General features: G+C 45.8%; 1 protein-coding gene across 1 annotated transcript in view; it reads left to right on the forward strand.

Annotated features, from left to right (window-relative positions):
• The window catches only part of RASAL1 (RAS protein activator like 1), a gene marked incomplete at its 5' end in the record, with an annotated part of 37,312 nt that overhangs the window by 12,303 nt on the left and 4,052 nt on the right, over nt 1-20,957 (forward strand). The window contains 16 exons of the mRNA XM_081966280.1: nt 320-381; nt 1,250-1,379; nt 2,642-2,723; nt 3,183-3,320; nt 4,251-4,339; nt 6,022-6,139; nt 6,402-6,558; nt 7,347-7,411; nt 8,618-8,730; nt 14,326-14,518; nt 14,757-14,894; nt 15,488-15,632; nt 17,072-17,247; nt 18,528-18,665; nt 19,097-19,232; nt 20,191-20,311. Coding sequence (XP_081822406.1) covers nt 320-381; nt 1,250-1,379; nt 2,642-2,723; nt 3,183-3,320; nt 4,251-4,339; nt 6,022-6,139; nt 6,402-6,558; nt 7,347-7,411; nt 8,618-8,730; nt 14,326-14,518; nt 14,757-14,894; nt 15,488-15,632; nt 17,072-17,247; nt 18,528-18,665; nt 19,097-19,232; nt 20,191-20,311 — 2,001 coding nt within the window. The remainder of the gene's footprint in view (nt 1-319; nt 382-1,249; nt 1,380-2,641; nt 2,724-3,182; nt 3,321-4,250; nt 4,340-6,021; nt 6,140-6,401; nt 6,559-7,346; nt 7,412-8,617; nt 8,731-14,325; nt 14,519-14,756; nt 14,895-15,487; nt 15,633-17,071; nt 17,248-18,527; nt 18,666-19,096; nt 19,233-20,190; nt 20,312-20,957) is intronic.

Here is a 20,957-nt window from a genome sequence, read left to right on the forward strand (position 1 = left end):
AAAGAAAGAAAGAAAGAAAGAAAGAAAGAAAGAAAGAAAGAAAGAAAAACCTTGAATTGGACATGAAAGCAAAAACGGAGAGCCAGGGAAGCTCTCAGAGAAGCAGTGTAACACGGGCTCCCTTAGGGGCTTCCAAGAAAGCTGCATTCTGCTCTAGCTGAAGCTTTCGGATACTCTTCAAGGGTGGCCCCACGTAGACCCTGAAGTGCAGAGTTACTTGTAGAACAAAGGAAGGGAGCAAAGGTATTGTTTTATTTATGTTCCTTCCTGGGCCAAACGTTGTGATGTCAGGTCTCTCTTTCGGCTTCCTTCTCTCCAGACATGACGATGTCATCGGCAAAATCTCCCTGAGCAAAGACGAGATTTCGTCACAGCCAAGGGGTAAGTGTCCTGGGAGTTACTGCTACTAAAGCAGGGGTGTCAAACCCAAGGCCCGGGGGCCCGGATCCGACCCATGGGGTGCTTAGATCTGTCCCGCGGGGTGGCCCTGGAAACAGAGTGTGTTTGTTTTATTTTTGTATGCATAAGGTACACCAAAGATGGCATTTAATTTCGTTGTACGAGGTGCAATGGCAATAAAGTATACTAACTAACTAACCTGAGGCTCTTGAATCATCTTGCAATGTTAAGCAGGGTTTACACTGCTTAGTTAGGGGCAAGGGTGAGCTTCAGCCAGTTCGGATTAGTTCAGGCGAACCGGTAGCTCCGAATATCAGCTGGGAGCGAACCAGTTTGCTCTGACTTTGATGTGGGCCCGCCCACCTGCCCCTGCGCTACCCCTATATGTCCTTTTCCAAAGCCCAGCTGATCGGCGCGGCAGAGTGGATCGCTGCGCCTCAGCGGTTTTCCTCACCAGCAGTAATGCGGGAGGTGAGTTTTCCGTAAACTGCGCATAGGCGGGCAGTGCAGGTGTGAACCGTGTGCCCAGCGAACAGGTGGTTAAGCTGGTAGGATCCCACCCTTGGATAGGGGACGTGGGAGAAGAGCAGACAAAGCTGGGGGAGGAGTTAAGCAGGTTATCAGCTTAGAGTCATTACATCGCCGCAAATGGTTTGAACGCAACACCTCCTGAAACCCCGTTGACACTTACCTGGCGCAAATTTAGCCTCGCCCTTTAGTTGCCCAAATTCTTGTGCTTTTTCTGCTCTTGGAAAGTTCCTTGACATTAAGTGGCCTGGTGGCAAATGATCAGAGCACCGTGGTTGAGATGGAAGAGAAGCTAGGTGACCCTGATTTCTCTCCGTGGCAGGTATCGATAGCTGGATCAACCTGAGCGCCGTGGACCCCAACGAGGAGGTGCAGGGGGAAATCTCGCTGGAGCTGCAGGTGGTGGAGGAGGCCCACCAACGGCTGCTTTGCTGCCACGTCCTTGAAGCCAGGTAAAGTAAAGAGGAGGGAGGTGGACCTGCAGGTGGAGTGGAGGAGCTGGTTGTGTTTCCTTGGGAGGAAAAGGTGTTGTTGACCACTCTGTTGCTGAAGTCGTATTTTCTGCAATCGAGTTTGGTGCGGTTGACCTTGAGTTTGTGTCTACTGTTTGCCCGCGTGTTATTGCGGTTGAAGCTGAAGTAGTCGTTGACAGGTAGGACGCTGTAGCAGACAATTTTGGGTACTACGCTTAGGCTATTATGACCTTCCTTCTCCTCTCCTTCCCTCCCTCTTTGATGGCCTTGTCTGGATTTGTCTTCATGGATCTCTTGGAGACCAGTTTTGAAGTTCGTTGGGGCCCCAACGAGAACCTACCTGAGCAAAACAATCTGCCAGCACTTCTTTTCAAGTTGAGATGAGCGAACGAGGGGTGTGAGGTTTGCTAAAATGCCACCCCGATCCGTGAAAATGCAGAAGGTGCTGTCGTAGAAAAGTGTTGAGGTTGCTGAAAAGGGAGTGTGATTCTTATTTTATTTTTTTTGAAAAAAAAAATTCTCTCCGTCTCCTTTAGAAAGTGAGATGATTAACAGTTTATGAATATATATTTTTTTAAAAAGCTGTGAACATTTTTGGCAGCGCGAGAGGTGGGAGAGGGAATGGAAAGTTCATTGCAAAACCCTTTGGTTTGATGGAACTTCTGATGGAGATTAAACCTAGTTTTCCCACCAATAACTTGCAAGCATTGACCTCAGTTTTTTTCCCACGTTCAAAATGATGTGTAACTTTCTTACGTCGTAACTTCTTCTTCCCTGCTGTGTCGCTTGTTCTTGTCCTTTGAAAGTTAGATCATTTCTGTTACATGCAAACTGTTCTGAGCGAGGCTTCCCGAGAGCCTGAAGCCAACTCCTTGTCCCGACAAAAAACGCTTTCATTAATTGACTGTGAATTCTGCTCATTCACATCCAGCGAAGTATTTCAAGGGAGGATTTACAGTCACAGACCTTATCTGGCTTGGAGAGCTGCCAGGCCGAGATCTGCAGAACTTGGCAAGGAGCCTCGGAGAGTCACGAACCAATTAAGGGAACTAATTGTCTCCTGCAAACTCCACTCCCCTTTCGCTCCTCTTTTATTTCCTCTGGGAGGGGCCATTCACCGTCCACGTGTGGCTTTACTCCCAAGTCGACCCCTGTTCTTTACCTCTTCCCTTCGTCTGGCAATTTTGCGCATGCGCACACTGATGCACACCTTGATCTGCTCTTGCTTTTCCCCCCCTTAGAGATCTAGCACCACGTGATCTCTCAGGAACTTCAGATCCCTTTGCCCGCGTGCTGTTTAATGGGCAGATCCTGGAAACAGCTGTGAGTATCTTTGGAATATATATACTTTGCAGGCTAGGGCAGCGAGGTTGGCTTGCTTCTGAAAGGCAGAGGAACCTACAAGTAATCACAATGGTTAGGAAGAGATCCACTGGCCAAGAGATCCACTGGGCATACAACTCCTTAAAGCTAAAGCTGGTTATATGCCCAGAGGTCCAGAATATTTCCAGTAAAAAAAACAACCAAAGATTATATTAGGGCTGGGGCCCGCCAGCAGAGCTGGCTGCAGATTTGGACAGTGAGGAGGTTGTTTGCTGTGGGACTTTTTGCTGAAAACCAGAAATAGATGCTGGGTTTGTTTGTTTTTTAGGAAAAACACCATAAAATGTGATATAAGGGGAACTGCAGGACCCTGCTAAGCAGCCAGCCACAAGTTAATAACTGATGGAGCCCAAGGTTTCCAGGAGAAAACTCACCTTTTCCTCTTTTACGACTCTTCAGATTATCAAGAAGACCCGTTTCCCACGTTGGGAGGAAATGCTGGAGTTTGTCCTGGAAGAGGGGGCTGATACCGAGATGCCCCTTGTTGTAGAAGTCTGGGATTGGGACATGGTGGGCAAGAATGACTTCCTGGGACAGGTAAGGACAAAGTAGACTCATGGATGAAGGAGGTTGATTCTTGGCCTGAGCTTAACCGAACATCCCTATTGTGAAGGAGACCTGGGAGAACGTTCAAGATCTTTGATCTTGGTCTGTGATTGCAGAGGCAAATCTATCTATCTATCTATCTATCTATCTATCTATCTATCTATCTATCTATCTATCTATCATCTATCTATCTATCTATCTATCTATCTATCTATCATCTATCTATCTATCTATCTATCTATCTATCTTTCTATCTATCTATCTATCTATCTATCTATCTATCTATCTATCTATCTATCTATCTATCTATCTATCTATCTATCTATCTATCTATCTATCTATCTAAGCCAAATACCATTCACTCATCACGAAATCTCCAGAACCGTAAAGCCTACAAACTTGAAATTTGGCACCTATGTTCCTCTTGGCTTCTAGGTGCTCGCTAAGAAAGGATTTTTCAAAATGACCATCAGACCATTAGTATTTCTTATACAGTAATTAACGCGCTCTGATGCTAAGGAGTTCTACTCACCCTCCCCACCTGAAAAGATCTCTGTTCCAACTGCCAGTTGCCTCACATTCCGTTACCTCAGTTCAAACTGGCAGACGTTCCACTCCTCCACTCAGGAGTGGTCTGGGGCTCTTACAGTACTAAATGTCGGTACCTCATCAAAATGTCTACGCCTTCCACCTATGGAACTCCTTCCGGAGTCAAGGTGGCGGGAGCGATATTCCCTTCTGTGTTTCAATCGCCGACCACAACAGATTGAACCAGATTTCTCCTGCATTGCCCGAACACATAGCTTTGTCGCAAAGCACAGCTATCCAGCTAGTAAATAAATGAAAGGCAAGAAACATTTCATAGCTACGATTTGACTCCGATCCCCTGGGCTTATCTGCATTTTTCTTCTTTCCGTGCAGGTCAAGTTCTCTCTGGGCTCCGTGCAGAAGACCATTCTCAAAGATTGGTTCCGCCTGCTTCCCCTGCCCAACGCAGGAGAGGACACTGGGTAAATAAGAAGTGGTCTCTTTGGGAAGCATGCAATGTGTGAGAATGGAGCACCCTTCGTGGACCAGCCAAAATACCCGGTCTCATTTCAGAGACCGGTGAATTATTTGTGTAGCTGTTAGCTAGGGAGCTGCTGAGCCTAGTTCATATTTAAAGGGATCTAATGAGAGACAGTGACTGTGAGAGGGATCTTGGAGTCTTAGTGGACAGCGAGCTAAATATGAGTCAGCAGTATGCAGCCAAAAAAGCCAGTGCAATCCTAAACTGCATAAATGGAGGGATACAATCAAGACCAAGGGAGGTACTAATACCGCTCTATAAAGCCTTAGTAAGGTCACACCTAGAGTACTGCTTTCAGGTGTGCTTACCACACTATAAAAAAGATGTTGAGACTCTAGAAAGTGTGCAAAGAGCAACCAAGAGGATTAGGGGACTGGGGGCAAAAACATACGACAGCCGGTTGCAGGAACCAGGCATGGCTAGTCTAGTGAAGAGAAGGACCAGGGGAGACATGAGAGAAGTCTTCCAATATTTGAGGGGTTGCCACAGAGAGGAGGGGGTCAAACTATTTTCCAAAGCACCCGAAAGCCAGACAAGGAAGAATGGATGGAAACTGACCAAGGAGAGATTCAACCTAGAAATAAGGAGGAATTTTGTGACAGTGAGAAGAATCAACCCATGGAACAGAAGTTGCCTTTGGAAGTTGTGGGAGCTTCATCCCTGGAGGCTTTCAAGAAGAGATTGGAGAGCCATTTGTCAGAAATGGTGTAGGGTCTCCTGCTTGAGCGGGGGGGGGGGGTTGGACTAGATGACCTACAAGGTCCCTTCCAACTCTGTTAATCTGTTAAAGACAGTTTGGCAGTTCAAGAAGCAGGATCGGGAGTGGGAAATTCTTGAGTTCTAGATCTCCCTTAGATGCCAAGTAATAGAACGACTTTTAGCGAATCCGTCTTGGACTTAGGAAGAAAGCAGAGGCAAGCTGTTTCTGAAAATATTGCCCAAAGCCAATGTTTCTCATCCTCATCGATTTTTAAATGTGTGGATTTCACTATTCCTTAGCCAGTACAAGACAATTTCAATTCCAAGAACTGCCCATGTTCCATAGGTAGACTTCAACACTCAGAATTGATAGCAGTGTTTCAATATCTCAGGGGCTGCCCCAAAGAAGAGGGAGTCAAACTATTCTCCAAAGCACCTGAAGGCAGGACAAGAAGCAATGAGTGGAAACTAATCAAGGAGAGAAGCAACTTAGAAATAAGGAGAAATTTCCTGACAGTTAGAACAATTAATCAGTGGAACAGTTTGCAGTTTTCATTCTATTCTATTCTATTCTATTCTATTCTATTCTATTCTATTCTATTCTATTCTATTCTATTCTATTCTATTCTATTCTATTCTATTCTATTCTATTCTATTCCCCTTCATTCTATTCTATTCTATTCCCCTTCATTCTATTCTATTCTATTCCATTGGATTCTTGGAACTGAAGTCCACTGGCCTTAAAGTTGCCCAGGCAGAGAAGTCTGATCATCTTGAGATTTCTGAGGTTGACATGTCCACTCAATGTAATATTCATCAGCATTCAGCTCTTGATGTTAAACTGTTGCCTTCCTTTGTAAGCTGCTCTTTGCAAAGCGAAAACATGCTTTTTAGACTTCACGTGTTCCTCTGCTCTGCTTGCAGGGAAAAACTGGGGCAGCTAAGATTGCAGGTTCGGCTTGCTGAAGACAGGATCCTGCCTTCCAGTTACTATCAACCCCTGGTAGACCTCCTTGTGGCATCTGTCTTGTGTCCTCCAGAGGTAGGTAGTGGGACGGAACCCGGGGGGGGGGGCTTCAAAAATTGCAGCAACAGATTTGCTGTCCCATGGCTGGATTTGCTTCCCACATTATTTAATGTGGGAAGAAGGGGGGGCTGTAAAAAGAGACGTCCTAAGTATAGGACAAAATCAATGCGAATAAGAGAATAAGCCGTATGATAGAAACTCAAGACATTTTTCAATAGCAGGGAGGCAAACATAGGTGTGTATACGTTAACGATAGGTATTGTGGTACTTTGCGCAGGAGGCAAATGACCTCACCCCACTCGCCCTTCTGGAAGAAGTATGCTTGGTGGAGAGTCGTCAAGACGTATCTGCTAAGCTTGTCAAGATCTTCCTTGGGCAGGGCCTGGTGATACCTTTCCTGGATTACCTGAATTTCTGTGAGATTTCAAGAACAGGTAAGTGCCTTCATACGTCAAGTGCGTTACCCAGGATCTCAGCCAGCAAGTTGAGACCAACTACTGTCTGCAATAGATGAGCAAGGCTTGTTTTGGGGGAGGCCAATGGGACATGGCTTATTTATTTTAAGGAAATTTATACAGCTGCCTACTACTCTCTCGGTGACTCTGGGTGCTAGTTTTAAATTATGTGAAACCTAAGTAGTCCTGATAGGGACGTGGCAGCTCAGGGGATAAGATGCTGAGCTTGTCGCTCATAAAGGTCGGCAGTTCGGCGATTCGAATCCCTAGCGCCGCGTAACGGAGTGAGCTCCCGTGACTTGTCCCAGCTTCTGCCAACCTAGCAGTTCGAAAGCACCTTAAAAAATGCAAGTAGAAAAATAGGGAGCATCTTTGGTGGGAACAGCGTTCCGTGCACCTTCGGCGTTGAGTCATGCTGGATACATGACCACGGAGATGTCTTCGGACAGTGCTGGCTCTTTGGCTTTGAAATGGAGATGAGCACCACCCCCTAGAGTCAGAAACGACTATGTGCGAAGGAAACCTTTACCTTTGAAGTAGTCCTGAGCGAAATGAAATGTGAGGCGAGAAATTTCGAGTGAGTGATGGGGAGGTGTTGAATTGCTTATTTTAAACGCAAGATCATGGATCATACGATGAGTTGGCTGATGGTGGTGGTCGAATGCCAAATGCAATCAAGAACGATATTCAACGGGCGTCTCTTACTCATCTTAAAATAATGAGAGGAGAAATGTCACATCTCTGGGTGTTCTTTTTTTCCCCCTCAGTGGATCCCAACACTCTCTTCCGTTCCAACTCGCTAGCCTCCAAGTCCATGGAGCAATTCATGAAGGTGAGTGAGGAGCAGAAGAACATAGAGAGGGCGATGAGGATGGAGAACATTGAAGCAGAAGGATAGGTCTCAAAAATTTCTAGAAAGAAAAATGGGCTGTGAATTGCAGAATATGTTTCAAATGACGATGCCAGGTTTTTCCCTAGTTTGATTCCTATGCCAATAGTTTCTTTTCTTTTTGAGGAGGGAGGGAGCAGAATGGGGTAAAGCTGGATGCCAGCTTCGTTGCCATGGCAGAGAAAAGGGTGCATTAAGTGGCAAACATCCCACCATAAGATAAGGCAGGGCAGCCCTTGTAAAAAGGTTTAATTGCATCCCGATGATCATTGACATAGTCAGAGAGTCAAGCTATTCTCCAAAGCACCTGAGGGCAGGAGAAGAAGCAATGGGTGGAAACTAATCAAGGAGAGAAGCAACCCAGAACTAAGGAGACATTTCCTGACAGTCAGAACAATTAATCAGTGGAACAACTTGCCTCCAGAAGTTGTGAATGCCCCAACACTGGACGTTTTAAAGAAGAGATTGAATAACCATTTGTCTGAAGTGGTGTAGGGTTTCCTGTCTAAGCAGGGGGTTGGACTAGAAGACCTTCAACGTCCCTTCCAACTCTGTTTATTCTATTCTATTCTATTCTATTCTATTCTATTCTATTCTATTCTATTCTATTCTATTCTATTCTATTCTATTCTATTCTATTCTATTCTATTCTATTCTATTCTATTTTCTCCTTCCTTCTTTCCTTATCCTATTCTATCCTATTCTATTTTCTCCTTCCTTCTTTCCTTTCTCTTTCGGACAGACATTTGTTTGAAAGACTGTAGAATCTCCTACTTGAGCATGTAGTTGGACAGGTGAGGAGGTGACAAATAGTGACCACACAATCTTAGAACATTACAACCATTGTAAGTTCATGTCCGGCATGGATTTTGATCAAAAAGACTATGGGAATGCTCTGACAGTCGCAAGTGTGAGGACAGGTCATAAATGATTTTGTTCAGTGCCATAAGTTTGAATAGTCGCTGAATGAATGGGTTATAAGCAGAGGACCATCTGTAAAGAGATAAAGTTTGTTCATAGCACTAAAAAGAAGATCTTGGGAGTATAACATTCCTCCTTCTTTATTAGCAGCTTTTACTGTCTTTTTGCTTTTTAACCAATATGTTTTATCTTGCCTTCCACCCTTCCCCGATCCCCGGTCCTTTGTAGATAGTGGGAATGCCCTACCTCCACGGAGTTTTAAAAGTTATTATACACCGGATCTTTGAAGAGAAGAAGTATGTGGAACTCGATCCCTGCAAGATTGAACCTAGTCGGGCCAAGTAAGGAAATAAATGCATATTTATTTAATGGTTTCAATAATGTTTATGTAATGGTAGCAACAGCCCTTAGACTTATATCCTGCTTCGCAGTACTTTCCAGCCTTCTCCAAGCGGTTTACAGAGTCAGCCTCTTGCCTCCAACAATCAAGGAAGGAAGGAAGGAAGGAAGAAAGGAAGGAAGGAAGGAAGGGCAAGGCAAGGCAAGGCAAGGCAAGGCAAGGCAAGGCAAGGCAAGGCAAGGCAAGGCAAGGCAAGGCAAGGCAAGGCAAGGCAAGGCAAGGCAAGGCAAGGCAAGGCAAGGCAAGGCAATAGGAAAAGCAATAGCAATAGAAATAGCACTCAGACTTATATGCCACTTCACAATGCTTTCCACCCTCTCTATAATGTCAGCCTCTTGCCCCCAACAATCTTGGTCCTCATTTTACCAACCTCGGAAGGATGGAAGGCTGAGTCAATAGCAATAGCATTTAGACTTATAGACTGCTTTACAGTGCTTCACAGCCCTCTCTAAGCGGTTTACAAAGTCGGCCTCTTGCACTCAACAATCTGGGTCCTCATTTTACCAACCTCGGAAGAATGGAAGGCCGAGTCAACCTTGAGCCGGTCAGAATCGAACTGCCAGCAGGCGGCCGTCGGCAGGAATTAGCCTGCAATTCCGCATTCCAACCACTGCTCTCAATTCTCAGTTGAATTATGCTGAATTGTTTTGCGCATCTCGTCACAACAGGAAGTTAATCCAAAACTTATTCTGAATGAGCACCAGAATTTATCTAGGCTGCAAACTACAGATAGTCCTTGACTTATGACCCCCATTGAGCCCCAAAATTTCTGTTGCTAAGCGAGACAGTGGTTGAGCGGGTTTCCCCCCCATTTTATGACCTTTCTTGCCACAACAGCCCTGGGAAAAGTGACTTACGGCCGTTTTTCACGCTTGCGGCGACTACGGCCTCCCCCACAGTCCCGAAATCAAAATGCAGACGCTTGGCAACTGCTTCATATTTACAACGGTTGCAGTGTCCCAGGAGGCCATGCGATTCCTTTTGGCGACCTTCTGACAAGCGAAGTCAAGGGGGGAAGCCGCATTGACTTAACAACTGTGCTACTAACTTAACACCCGCCATGATTCCTGCAACAACCGTCGTAAAACGGGGCAAAATTCGCTTTACCAATGTCTCCCTTTTTATTTTCAAACAATTTTTTAAAAAAAAATTTGTTCTCTTACACACCATTTTAAGTATACATTCACATGATTATGATTCTTCTTTGCATTTATCCTTCTTATATATTTATTATTTCATTTACTAGGATATAATATACAGTTTGCGTTGCTTTATTTACCATCCCTTCCTCCTTTTGTAGCACCACCTTGTTTTCCCGTTCTTTTCTCCCTCCCTCCCTTCTCTACTTTCTTCCTTCCTCCTCTCCTTATGTCTCCCTTAGCAGCCAAAATTTGGGGGGGGGGGCTTGCGGTCCTAAAACCGAGGACTACCTGTGCTGCCTTATGGAGGTGATCACTCAAACCAATTGTCTCGCTGCTATCTCAAGAGTCGTGAATTTGGAACACGGTGGTAGAAAAATCCTTTTTCTCCTGGGAGGTGCCAGGGGCAGCGAAAAAGAATTAAAACAGTCGGGCAGAGGAACCAACTTCCTTCACAAGTAGCTTTCTCTCATCCCGCCGGGCTAATTAAAACAGAAACGGCCACGTTTGCCTGGCAGACGATTTATGAGTCTAAAAATAATGGGACAGAATGTTCCTGGGTACAGATAAATCACAGCTCCGATGTGAATTGCGCAGAAAACTCTAGGAATGAAGGCGCGGCCTCCCAGCGCGGAAGGGATCTCGGGAGGTTGTGTGGTTGCGATGTGATACCCGGTTGTGTGTTGTTCTAGGCTGCATAAACACCCAGGGGCAGGACAAGAAACAATTGTTGTGGCCCGAGTTGGCAGCAGATTCGGACAGGGAGGAGGTTGGGGAGGAACCTGGGCCAGTCCTGGGGAAGGCTCTGAGAAGGGCTCTGTGTCAGAGGCAGAGAGGGGGCCAGGGCCGTCTGACAGTTCTCAGCTGCCTTCAGAGTCGGACATCAGTGAGGCAGAAGAACAGCTGGAGCCTGTTCCCAGTGTGCGCATGCGCAGAGCTGCCAGATGAAGGGAACAGCTAAAGAACAGGAGTCGACTTGGGAGTAAGGCCACAGGTGGACGGTGAATGGCCCCTCCCAGAGGGAATAAAAGAGGAGCGACAGGGGAGTGGAGTTTGCAGGAGACAATTAGTTCCTTTAATTGGTTCGTGACTCTCTGAGACTCCTTGCCAAGTTCTGCAGAGATCGGCCTGGCAGCTCTCCAAGCCAGAGAAGGTCTGTGACCGTAAATCCTCCCTTGAAAGACTTTGCTGGATGGGAATGAGGAGAATTCACAGTCAATTAATAAAAGGGTTTTTTGTCGGGACAAGGAGTTTGCTTCAGGTTCTCGGGAAGCCTCGGTCAGAACAACGATGGGGGGAGGTTCATTAAAGAGAGATCCAACTTGGAAATAAAACGAAATTTCCTGACGGTGAGAAAGATGAAAGATTCAGTGGAAGGGTTTGCCTCTTCTGTGGATGCTCTATCGCTGGAGATCTACGGAGATCTTCCATCATCCAGATCATGGTTGTCTCAAAGGTAGTTTTTCACGAGGCAACTGGACTTTCTGTTTTTTCTTCGAAGAGGTTTCGCTTCTCATCCCAGAAGCTTCTTCAGTTCTCAGTTCAGTTCTTCTTCAGAGCTGAAGAAGCATCTTGGAGGAGAAGCGAAACCTCTTCAAAGAAAAAACAGAAAGTCCAGTTGCCTCTTGAAAAAAGCACTTTTGGGTCTATGCTGGAGGTTTTCAAGAAAAGATTGGATATGCATTTGTCCGGCGTGGTACAGTATAAGGTTTCCTCCTCTCTGTGACAGCCCCTCAAGTATTGGAAGACTGCTATCCTGTCTCCCCTGGTCCTTCTCTTCACTAGACTAGCCGGGCCCAGTTCCTGCAACTGTTCATCCTATGTTTTAGTCTCTAGGCCTTTGATCATCTTAGATAGATTCAGTTTTACAGAATTGGAAGGGACTTTGTAGGTCATCTAGTCCAACCCCCTGCCCAATCAAGAGACCCTACACCTTTTCTGACAGAGAACAGTCTCTTGAAAGCCTCCAATGATGAAGCTCCCACAACTTCACAAGGCAACTTCTGTTCCATGGGTTGATTGTTCTCACTGTCAGAAATTTCCTTCTTATTTCCAGGTTGAATCTCTCTTTGGTCAGTTTCAATCCGTTATTCCTTGTCTGGCCTTCGGGTGCTTTGGAGAATAGCTTGACTCCTCTCCTCTCTGTGGCAGCCTCTCAAATTTTGGAAGACTGCTATCCTGTCTCCCCTGGTCCTTCTCTTCACTAGACTAGCCATGCCCATTTCCTGCAACCGTTCATTGTATGTTTTAGCCTCCACCCCCCTAATTACCCTGGTTGCTCTTCCCTACAGAATATAATAGTTTGGGGTGGGGAGTCTGTTAGCTCCAAGACCCTTTGTGATCCAAATAGGGGAGATCTATGGGTCCAAAGGGTGCTTAAGGACTAACCCTTAGGGAATCCAAGCAAGAGAACGCAACACTCCACTCTTAAAGACGGCAGCCACTGTAAATCAAATAGCATCCTCGCCTTCCTTAAGGGGGGGAAAAACCTGTTCTTCTCTCACCTTCCCGTTAAATGCAGGCATGGGGACAGATCGTCGCCCGTGTTGTGAGCATTTGTGGTTGTTTGTCGGGTGTGAGAAACTCACGCTCGGTTTTAGGTGAGGGATGATGGCACCAAGCCCGGCGTTTTTAGAAGAGCGCCAACAGTGATGGAGGGCTGAGAACAGGCCGCTGCGAGATTTTCAGATACTCCAAAGATAGCCCCGTTCTTGGGATGCTGTTCACTCGGGTTGCTAGGCAACCCTGTCTCCGGGATGCTGCTGGGAAGAACACGGCACTGCATCGAGATAGCGTGGAAAGGAAGTGTGTTGCTAGAGGGTGTGCCCCTGAAAAGCCATGCGTCTTGCTGCAGACGCAGTCGAGAACACGCGGGCTGGGAGTGACGTAGCCCAAAGACATGGGAAGCCATGGCATCGTGGTCTGGACAACTGAATCCATTTCTGAGGTCCACCTGGCTATGAAATAGCTGAGTGAGCATCCTATGTTAGAATCCCAGAGGTGGAAGGAGTCCTTGAGGTTCTCAAATCCAACCCCTCTGCAGGAACCTAAGAGAAGAGGATGTGCAAATCGACCGCCCTCATTTATCAGCGGAAAGACTCAAAACTAGGTTTCTCCCATGGGCACTGGCAGTGTCGTGCCTGCAAGCCATCTTTTCTTTTGGGCTTCAGGCCTGCCACACTTTCTCCTGTCTACTTTCTATTGTGGGGAAAATGGGAGGGGCGATAATACGGAGTTGGGTGATACGTAGCCATAACAACATTCTTCTTAGAAAGCCAAGGTCATCTTTGTCTCTGCACCTGGTCAGAATTGGGTGGGTGGAAGCTGCCAGCATGGCAGTGGAAGATTGGACCATGTGATGGACTGGTGGGTGTGGGGGGCAGGATCTTGAACTTTCAACTGGGTGGAGAAAACTGGGAAGCCTTCAGATTCGGGTTTTCCCAGATGGCTCTTCTAATAAATTGGAACTTTGAGGAATCTTTTGCCTCGGATTCTGATTTAATTTTGGATGCTATTTGGAACCCTGACAGGTAGAACATGTGCCCATCAACTTTAACAATGGGTTGCTGAATGCCCAGACGTAGAAAGATATATAAATAACCCTACCAAGAATGCCAGTCTTCGAACTACCTCGTCAGGAGGGCATAATCCTGAATAAGGTTGGCACCTCACATGGCATCTCCTGGGACTCTGTATGAGTGGGGCAGAGTATCGTCCCCTCGGTGTGACTGTGGGGTCCCACGTCAAACTGTGGATCTCATCGTGACTGGCTAAAAGCTGAGTCTACATTGAGAGAAATAAGCAGTGGGACTCCACAAGGTTCCGTCTTAGGCCCAGTACTCTTCAATATCTTCATAATGTCCCCCACCCCAGGGCCCTTCCAAATCTGTGATTCTATTCTATTCTATTCTACTCTGTTCTGTTCTATTCATTTCCCTTCCCCTCTCCTCTATTCTATTAAATTCTAATTCTATTAATTCTTATTCTATTCTATTTTTTCCCTTCTCCTCTCCTCTCCTCTCCTCTATTCTATTAAATTCTAATTCTATTAATTCTTATTCTATTCTATTCCGTTCCATTCATTCTTTATTCTATTCTATTCCATTCCATTCTCCTCTCTTCTTCTCTCTTCTCTACTCTATTAAATTCTAATTCTATTAATTCTAATTCTATTAATTCTTATTCTATTCTATTCCATTCCAGTCTATTCCCTTCCACTCTCCTCTCCTCTCCTCTCTATTCTATTAAATTCTAATTCTATTAATTCTTATTCTATTCCATTCCATTCCATTCCATTCCATTTTCTATTCTATTCCATTCCATTCCATTCCATTCTTTCATTCTAATATCTATTCTATTCCATTCCATTCTGACACTGGGGACATTGTTTCGTTCAGGCGTATCTCCTTCAAGGGCTCCCTGTCCGAGGCCCAGATCCGAGATGGCAGCCTGGAAGTGCTGAAGGGCTATTTGGGGGAGATCGTGGACGCCATTGTGGGTTCGGCTGAGAACTGCCCTTCGCTCATGCGCGTGGCTTTCAAGCAGCTGCACAAGCGCGTGGAACAACGCTTCAAGGGAGCAGAGAACCAGGTCAGAATCCATAGAAAACCCCCCCTCCTTTCTAGCACTGATGATGTGACCCCCTGCCCTGTGCCCCCCCCCATTTCTGTTAATCTGCTAAATCCAGAAGTTCAGAGGTTGTTCTGGGTGCTTTTACATTTTTACAATTCAAATTTAGCAGGACAAGCCCCCCCCCTTTCCCCTCTCTCCCAATAAGGGTGACTGGCTCTTGTCTGTGCCTTCTTCATTCTTGGTGATCTCCTTCCAGGAAGCCAAATACGTTGCCATCAGTGGCTTCCTCTTCCTCCGCTTCTTCGCCCCTGCAATTCTGACCCCAAAACTCTTCAGTCTCCGAGACCATCATGCGGACACGCAGACCGGCCGGACTCTCTTACTTCTGGCCAAGGTATATCTGAGGAGTTTCACCGCACAGTTCCTCCAAAACGATGTGGTTTTTTTTTCCAACCTTGGATACCTTAAGATGGATGGACTTCAACTCCCAGAAGAGAGAAGGAAGGAAGGGGAAGGGAAGGGATGGGAAGGAAGGAAGAAAGGAAGGAAGGATGGCTGAGTCAACCTTGAGTCAGTCAGGATCGAACTCCTGCCAATTGGCAGAGTTAACCTGCAATACTCTAACTACTGCACAGGAAGGAAGGAAGAAGAGAGAAGGAAAGAAGGGAGAGGGAAGGGAGAAAGGAAGGAGGGAGAGAAGGGAGGAAGGGAGGGAGGGAGGAAGGAAGGGGGAGGGAGGAAGGGAGGAAGGAAGGGCAAGGAAGGGAAGGGAGGAGGAAAGGAAGGGGAGGGAAGGGAGGAAGGAAGAAAGGAAGGAAGGGCAGAAAGAAGGAAGGAAGGAAAGAAGGAACACAGGCCATGGATATTGTCACTAAAGGGCTACCACATGCAGAAGAATATTTTCTTTGATATGTTGGGTTGTTCTTGTTTGAGGTCAACTGGCATCTTTATGCCAATGGTTCCCTCTCTTGCCTCCCTCCCTGGCAGGCAGTCCAGAGCATTGGCAATCTCGGGCTTCAACTGGGCCATGGGAAGGAGCAGTGGATGGAGCCTCTACACCCCTTCATCCTTGCCAGCATTGGGCGTGTCCAAGAATTCCTCGACAGGCTGATAGATGTGGACCCGGAGATGGGTGAGTCACCCCATTACACTCTACTGCGGTGGTGAGACTATCCTTGGAGCATTGCATCTACTTCTGGTCACCATGAAAGAAGTAAAGAAGCAAAAAAAGATGTAGAGACTCTAGAAAGAGTGCAGGGAAGAGCAATAAAGAGGATTAGGAGACCCGAGGCTAAAACATCTAATGAACGGTTGCAGGAACTGGGTAGGTTTAGCTGTAATGAAGAGAAGAACTATGGGTGACCTGATAGCAGACTCTCAATATTTGAAGGTCTATCACAGCACCAGAGGGCAGAACAAGAAGTAATGAGTACCGTATTTTTCGGAGTATAAGACGCATCCTTTTCCCTCAAAAAAGAGGCTGAAAATCTGGGTGCGTCTTGTACACTGAATACAGCATTTTTGGCCTCCTGAAACCCCGTCCCCTTCACCAAAATAGCCATGCAGAGCTTTTAGGAAGCTTTCAGAAAGCTTTTGGGGGCTGGGGAGGACAGAAATGACTGAAAAACGGGCCATTTTTTGCTCAATTTTGCCCTCCCTGCCCCCAGCTCCCAGGAGCACTCTATAAGCCTCCTAAAGGCTATGCATGCAATTTTTTTTGACAAAAACCGGGCCCTTTTTTGCTCATTTTTAGGGGCCCCCACCCCTTCAGGAGCACTCTGCAAGCCCCCTAAAGGCTATTCATGTCTTTTTGGGGGGAAAATGGGCCCATTTTCATGAAAAACGGGCTGTTTCTGGGAGGTTTGCAGAGTGCAAAAACCTTTTTTTTTTAAAAAAAAAATTGCCTCTTCAAAACCTTGGTGCGTCTTATACTCCGGTGCATCTTATACTCCGAAAAATACGGTAACTCTTTTTATTAGGAATAATTAAGGAGAAGCATGGGAAGAAAATCAAATATCTAATTCTACATATAACCACGGCAGCAAGAATCTCATGCACAGAATTGTAAAAAGAAGCATACATCAACACAAGACAAAGAAGAATCCGAGTAGTACTTAGTATGGGAGTTACGGTGTAATTGGCTAGGGGAAAGAAGGGGAAAAGAAACAGGATAGTAATAAAGAGAAGAAGACAGATCAAGAAACAAATACAAAACCGCAGAATCAATAAGCGGGGGAAATACAAGCTAGGCGGTAGATGAAATAAGAAACATGAGAGGATCAAATGTATGTAGTATGTACGAAATAAGACGTGTAAAATATGGATATCGGTGTGGATATAGTTATATAAGATATATATATGTATTGATAAAGGAAACACAATGGATATGTAAAAGATGTAAAATGCGCTGCAAAGACGATACGATTGTGGAAATAAAATAAAAAAACTTAAAAAGAAGAAGTAGTAATGAGTAACAAGAAGTAACAAGAAGAAAACTTAGCAAGTTTTCACTCAATGGAGGCATTCCAGTTCACTCCATTGCTTCTCCCCCACCCACCCGCCCGCCTCTAGAAGGAAGCGAAAAACAACCTTGGACCCTCTTCCACTCTTCGGCCATCATCAAAGAAGGTTACCTGCAGAAACGTAAAGCAGAAGGACTCCACCTGGTGTCTCGTTTCACCTTCAAAAAGCGTTACTTCTGGCTGAGCCATGAAAGCTTTTCCTACTCCAAATCTCCAGAGTGGCAAGTAAGAATTGGTCTTTTGTCTGTCTGCCTACTTACCATCTCTCATCTCCCTCTCTCTTCATATCTATCCATCCATCCATCCACCTATCTGTCATCATCATCTTCATTTAACGGTCCCATAATCCCTTGCAGGGGCGGAGTCTTGGCAACTGAATGGAGGTCGCAGAGTGTTTACTGGCCCATTGCCCTTCCTGACGCCAATGTGGAATTTTGTTCAGGAGATATGTTCTCATTGTGCCCAGAGAGAGAAATATCTGCCTCTAGCTAGGATCGAACCCACAGCTTCCTGATTGTGAGGCGAGAACTCCACCTCTAGGCCACTGCACCACTCCTTAGCTAGCTCTCTGTCTGTCTGTCTGTCTGTCTGTCTGTCTGTCTGTCTGTCTGTCTGTCTGTCTGTCTGTCTGTCTCTCTATTTATCTAATCTATCTATCTATCTATCTATCTATCTATCTATCTATCTATCTATCTATCTATCTATCTATCTATCATCTATCTATCTATCTATCTATCTATCTATCTATCTATCTATCTATCTATCTATCTTTATCTATTATCTATCTATCATCTATCTATCTATCTATCTATCTATCTATCTATCTATCTATCTATCTATCTATCATCTATCTATCTACCTACCTACCTACCTACCTACCTACCTACCTACCTATCATCTCTATCTTCCATCTATCATTCAATTCATTCATAATCTATATATCCATCTATCTATTTCTTCATCCATCCACCCATCTATTTAACTATCTATCTAAGATAGATGGAAGATAGAGATGATAGATAGATAGATAGATAGATAGATAGATAGATGATAGATAGATAGATAGATAGATAGATAGATAGAGTTCGATGGATAGATTATGTGGATGGAATGATAGATGGATCTCCATCTCTATCTTCCCTTCCCCCCCCCAATTGACTTTACTTGTCAAAAATAGAGAAGATTGCAAGATCTGAGAAGATCAGAGGACCATGGGACACTGCGTGCCAGCTGCCAATCACCCACATTTTGATCCTGTGACCCTGGGAATGTGTGTGTGCAACAATCCTAACCGCAAGAGTCACTTTCCCCAAGTGCTGCGGTAACCTCAAAGGGTCATTGAAAAAACGGTTTTAAGTTAATCCTAGAGCAGGGGTGTCCAAACTTGGCAACTTTAAGACTTGTGGACTTCAACTCCCAGAATTCCCCAGCCACCCCTGTCCTAAAGGGAGTATTGCTGGGCGTGGCAGGTCTAGCAATTTATTTTGCCCCTTCTCCATGCTCAGGACCGTACATCCATTCCAATCCAACGAATCTGCGCTGTGGAACGGGTGGATGAAAACGCTTTCCAGCAGCCTCACGTCATGCAGATTGCGACGAGAGAAACGGGAGGCCAGCTGTTTACCATGTACATTCAGTGTAAGGTAGGCCTGGTTTATGCTCGCAGGGCGACTGTATTCGGTATATTCTGACCAGTGGTGGGATTCGAATTTTTTTAGTAGCGGTTCTGTGGGCGTGGCTTGGGGGGCATGGTGTGGCTTGGGGGGCGTGGCAGGGGAAGGATATTGCAAAATCTCCATTCCCTCCTCACTCCTGGGGGAAGGATACTGCAAAATCTCCATTCCCCCCCCCAATCAGGTGGGACTTGGGATGCAGAGAATAGATGGGGGCGGGGCCAGTCAGAGGTGGTATTTGCCGGTTCTCTGAACTACTCAAAAAATCCACTACTGATTCTCCAGAACTGGTCAGAACCAGCTGAATACCACCTCTGTTTCTGAGTTAGTTTCTGACCATGGATGCCGTAACCCAGTTAGGTCGTGAACTTCATCTATCTTGCATCTTTTTTTTTTGGCAGAACGTCAACGAGCTCAACCAATGGCTTTCCGCGATCCGGAAAGCCACCATCGCCAATGAATGCATGCTGCCCTTTTGCCACCCGGGGGCCTTCAGAGGCAATCGCTGGACTTGTTGCTTACAGACGGACCGTGCTGGTAATCAGATTCTCCATCGTAGAGTCCCAGGGTTGGAAGGAAGCCCCTGATGCACGATGGAAGAAAGGCTGATCCCTGTCAAGCGTTCTCTAGAAGTTCTAGAACTGTAGGAGTTGAAGGATTCCGTAGAAGCTCTAGGATTTGAAGGGCTTTCTGGAAGTTCTAGAGTTTGAAGGTTCTCTAGAAGCTGTAGGATTTGAAGCATTCTCTAGAAGTTCCAGGATATCAAGGTTTCTCTGGTAGTTTTAGGATTCAAAAGGTTCTCTAGAAATGAGAGCTCCTTGGTGCTCTCTGAACTTAGTGGTTTTCTTGCAGACATCTCATTACCCAGCTAGATAGCGTCATCAGTGCTCTTCCTGATATTATAGTTGTTGACTTACCTCCTTGCAGCAAACAGCCTGATTAGCACAAGAAAATAAAATCTGCCTCTGCCTCCCAGCAATTTGCCTCCTGGAGCAAATAGCAAGTTTCACTTTCAGTTTCTCCCGATCATCAGCTGTTTCAGGCTGCAAGGATTGCTATAGTCTATTGAAGCCTTCGCAAGCCCCCATTTGCTGCAAAGAGGTAAATTGCTGGGAGGCAGAGGCCAAAGGGTTGGGGCAGGTCGGTGGTTGGGGCTACATTCAGTGTTTAAGACACACCCAGATTTTCACCCTCTTTTACGGGGGGGAAGGTGTGTCTTATACTCTGAAAAATATGGTAGTTTGAAAGCCAGTGACCGTGAATAGATTAATGGGTACCACTTCAGTGGGGACATAAAAGGAGCCAACAATTGGGCATTCCCCCGGATAACGGTGATGTCACTGGCAAATCCTTTCATCCCAGAAGCCCTTTGGGTTCCTCCAACACAGGAAGAAAAATTAGTAGTATCACAGGACTCTGTTCCCCACCTCTGGGCTACGCAGCCTCTCTGTTCCTTCAACTTACAGGACCATTTGTGGTTGTGCTTTGGTTACAGTTCGAGGCTGCAGCCGTACGCATTCTGCAGTGACCCTGGGCGACTGGAGCGATCCACTGGATCCCGATGCAGAAGCTCAGATGGTCTACAAGCAGCTTTTGTTGCATAAAGACAAGCTTAGGTTTGTACAGGGGCAAAACCCAAATATTGTCCAATCTTGTTTGGCAGAGGGGAACACCGTGCAGACTGCAATAGGTTTCGCTATCCTTGTTTGCTGTGGTCGTGAAATGAGACACCACAGAATTCCACTTGCCATCTTGCCTGCAGGCTTCCCCAGTGACTTTGCTAAGAGCGCAGTGCTTAGAATTCAGGATTGGCATTTTTCCCCCCAGTGCCGTGTTAACTTCAACTGGTCAGTAAAGAAAAGCTTGCAAGTACTAGAATGTATGCATATCTTGCATGCCGTCGAGTGGGGAGGAAATGTCTCTTCCCCATTCTACCGGTGATTAGGTTGTCACATCCCGCATGGCGTTGTCCTTTCGCTTGGCCAGCAGGAGGCAGCACCCAGCGAGTTTTCATTCCCAGTTTGATGTTTATCAGGTCTTAAATTTCACAGAGATTTCCAGCAGAGGGCGAACCCAGTTAAGAAATTGTCCCAGGGTTGTCAAAATAATAATAATAATAATAAATTTTTTAAAAAAACAGCGATACCCATTGTCATCGGGGCACTTGGTACCATGTCCAAGAATCTGACAAAACAGATCAAGAAATTGCAGCTTCCTGCAATAACACCAAACAACTGTGCTACCTGGAACATTGTATATTTT

This window comes from Natrix helvetica (genome assembly GCF_964273705.1).
Source record: "Natrix helvetica genome assembly, chromosome: 14".
Lineage (NCBI taxonomy): Eukaryota > Metazoa > Chordata > Lepidosauria > Squamata > Natricidae > Natrix > Natrix helvetica.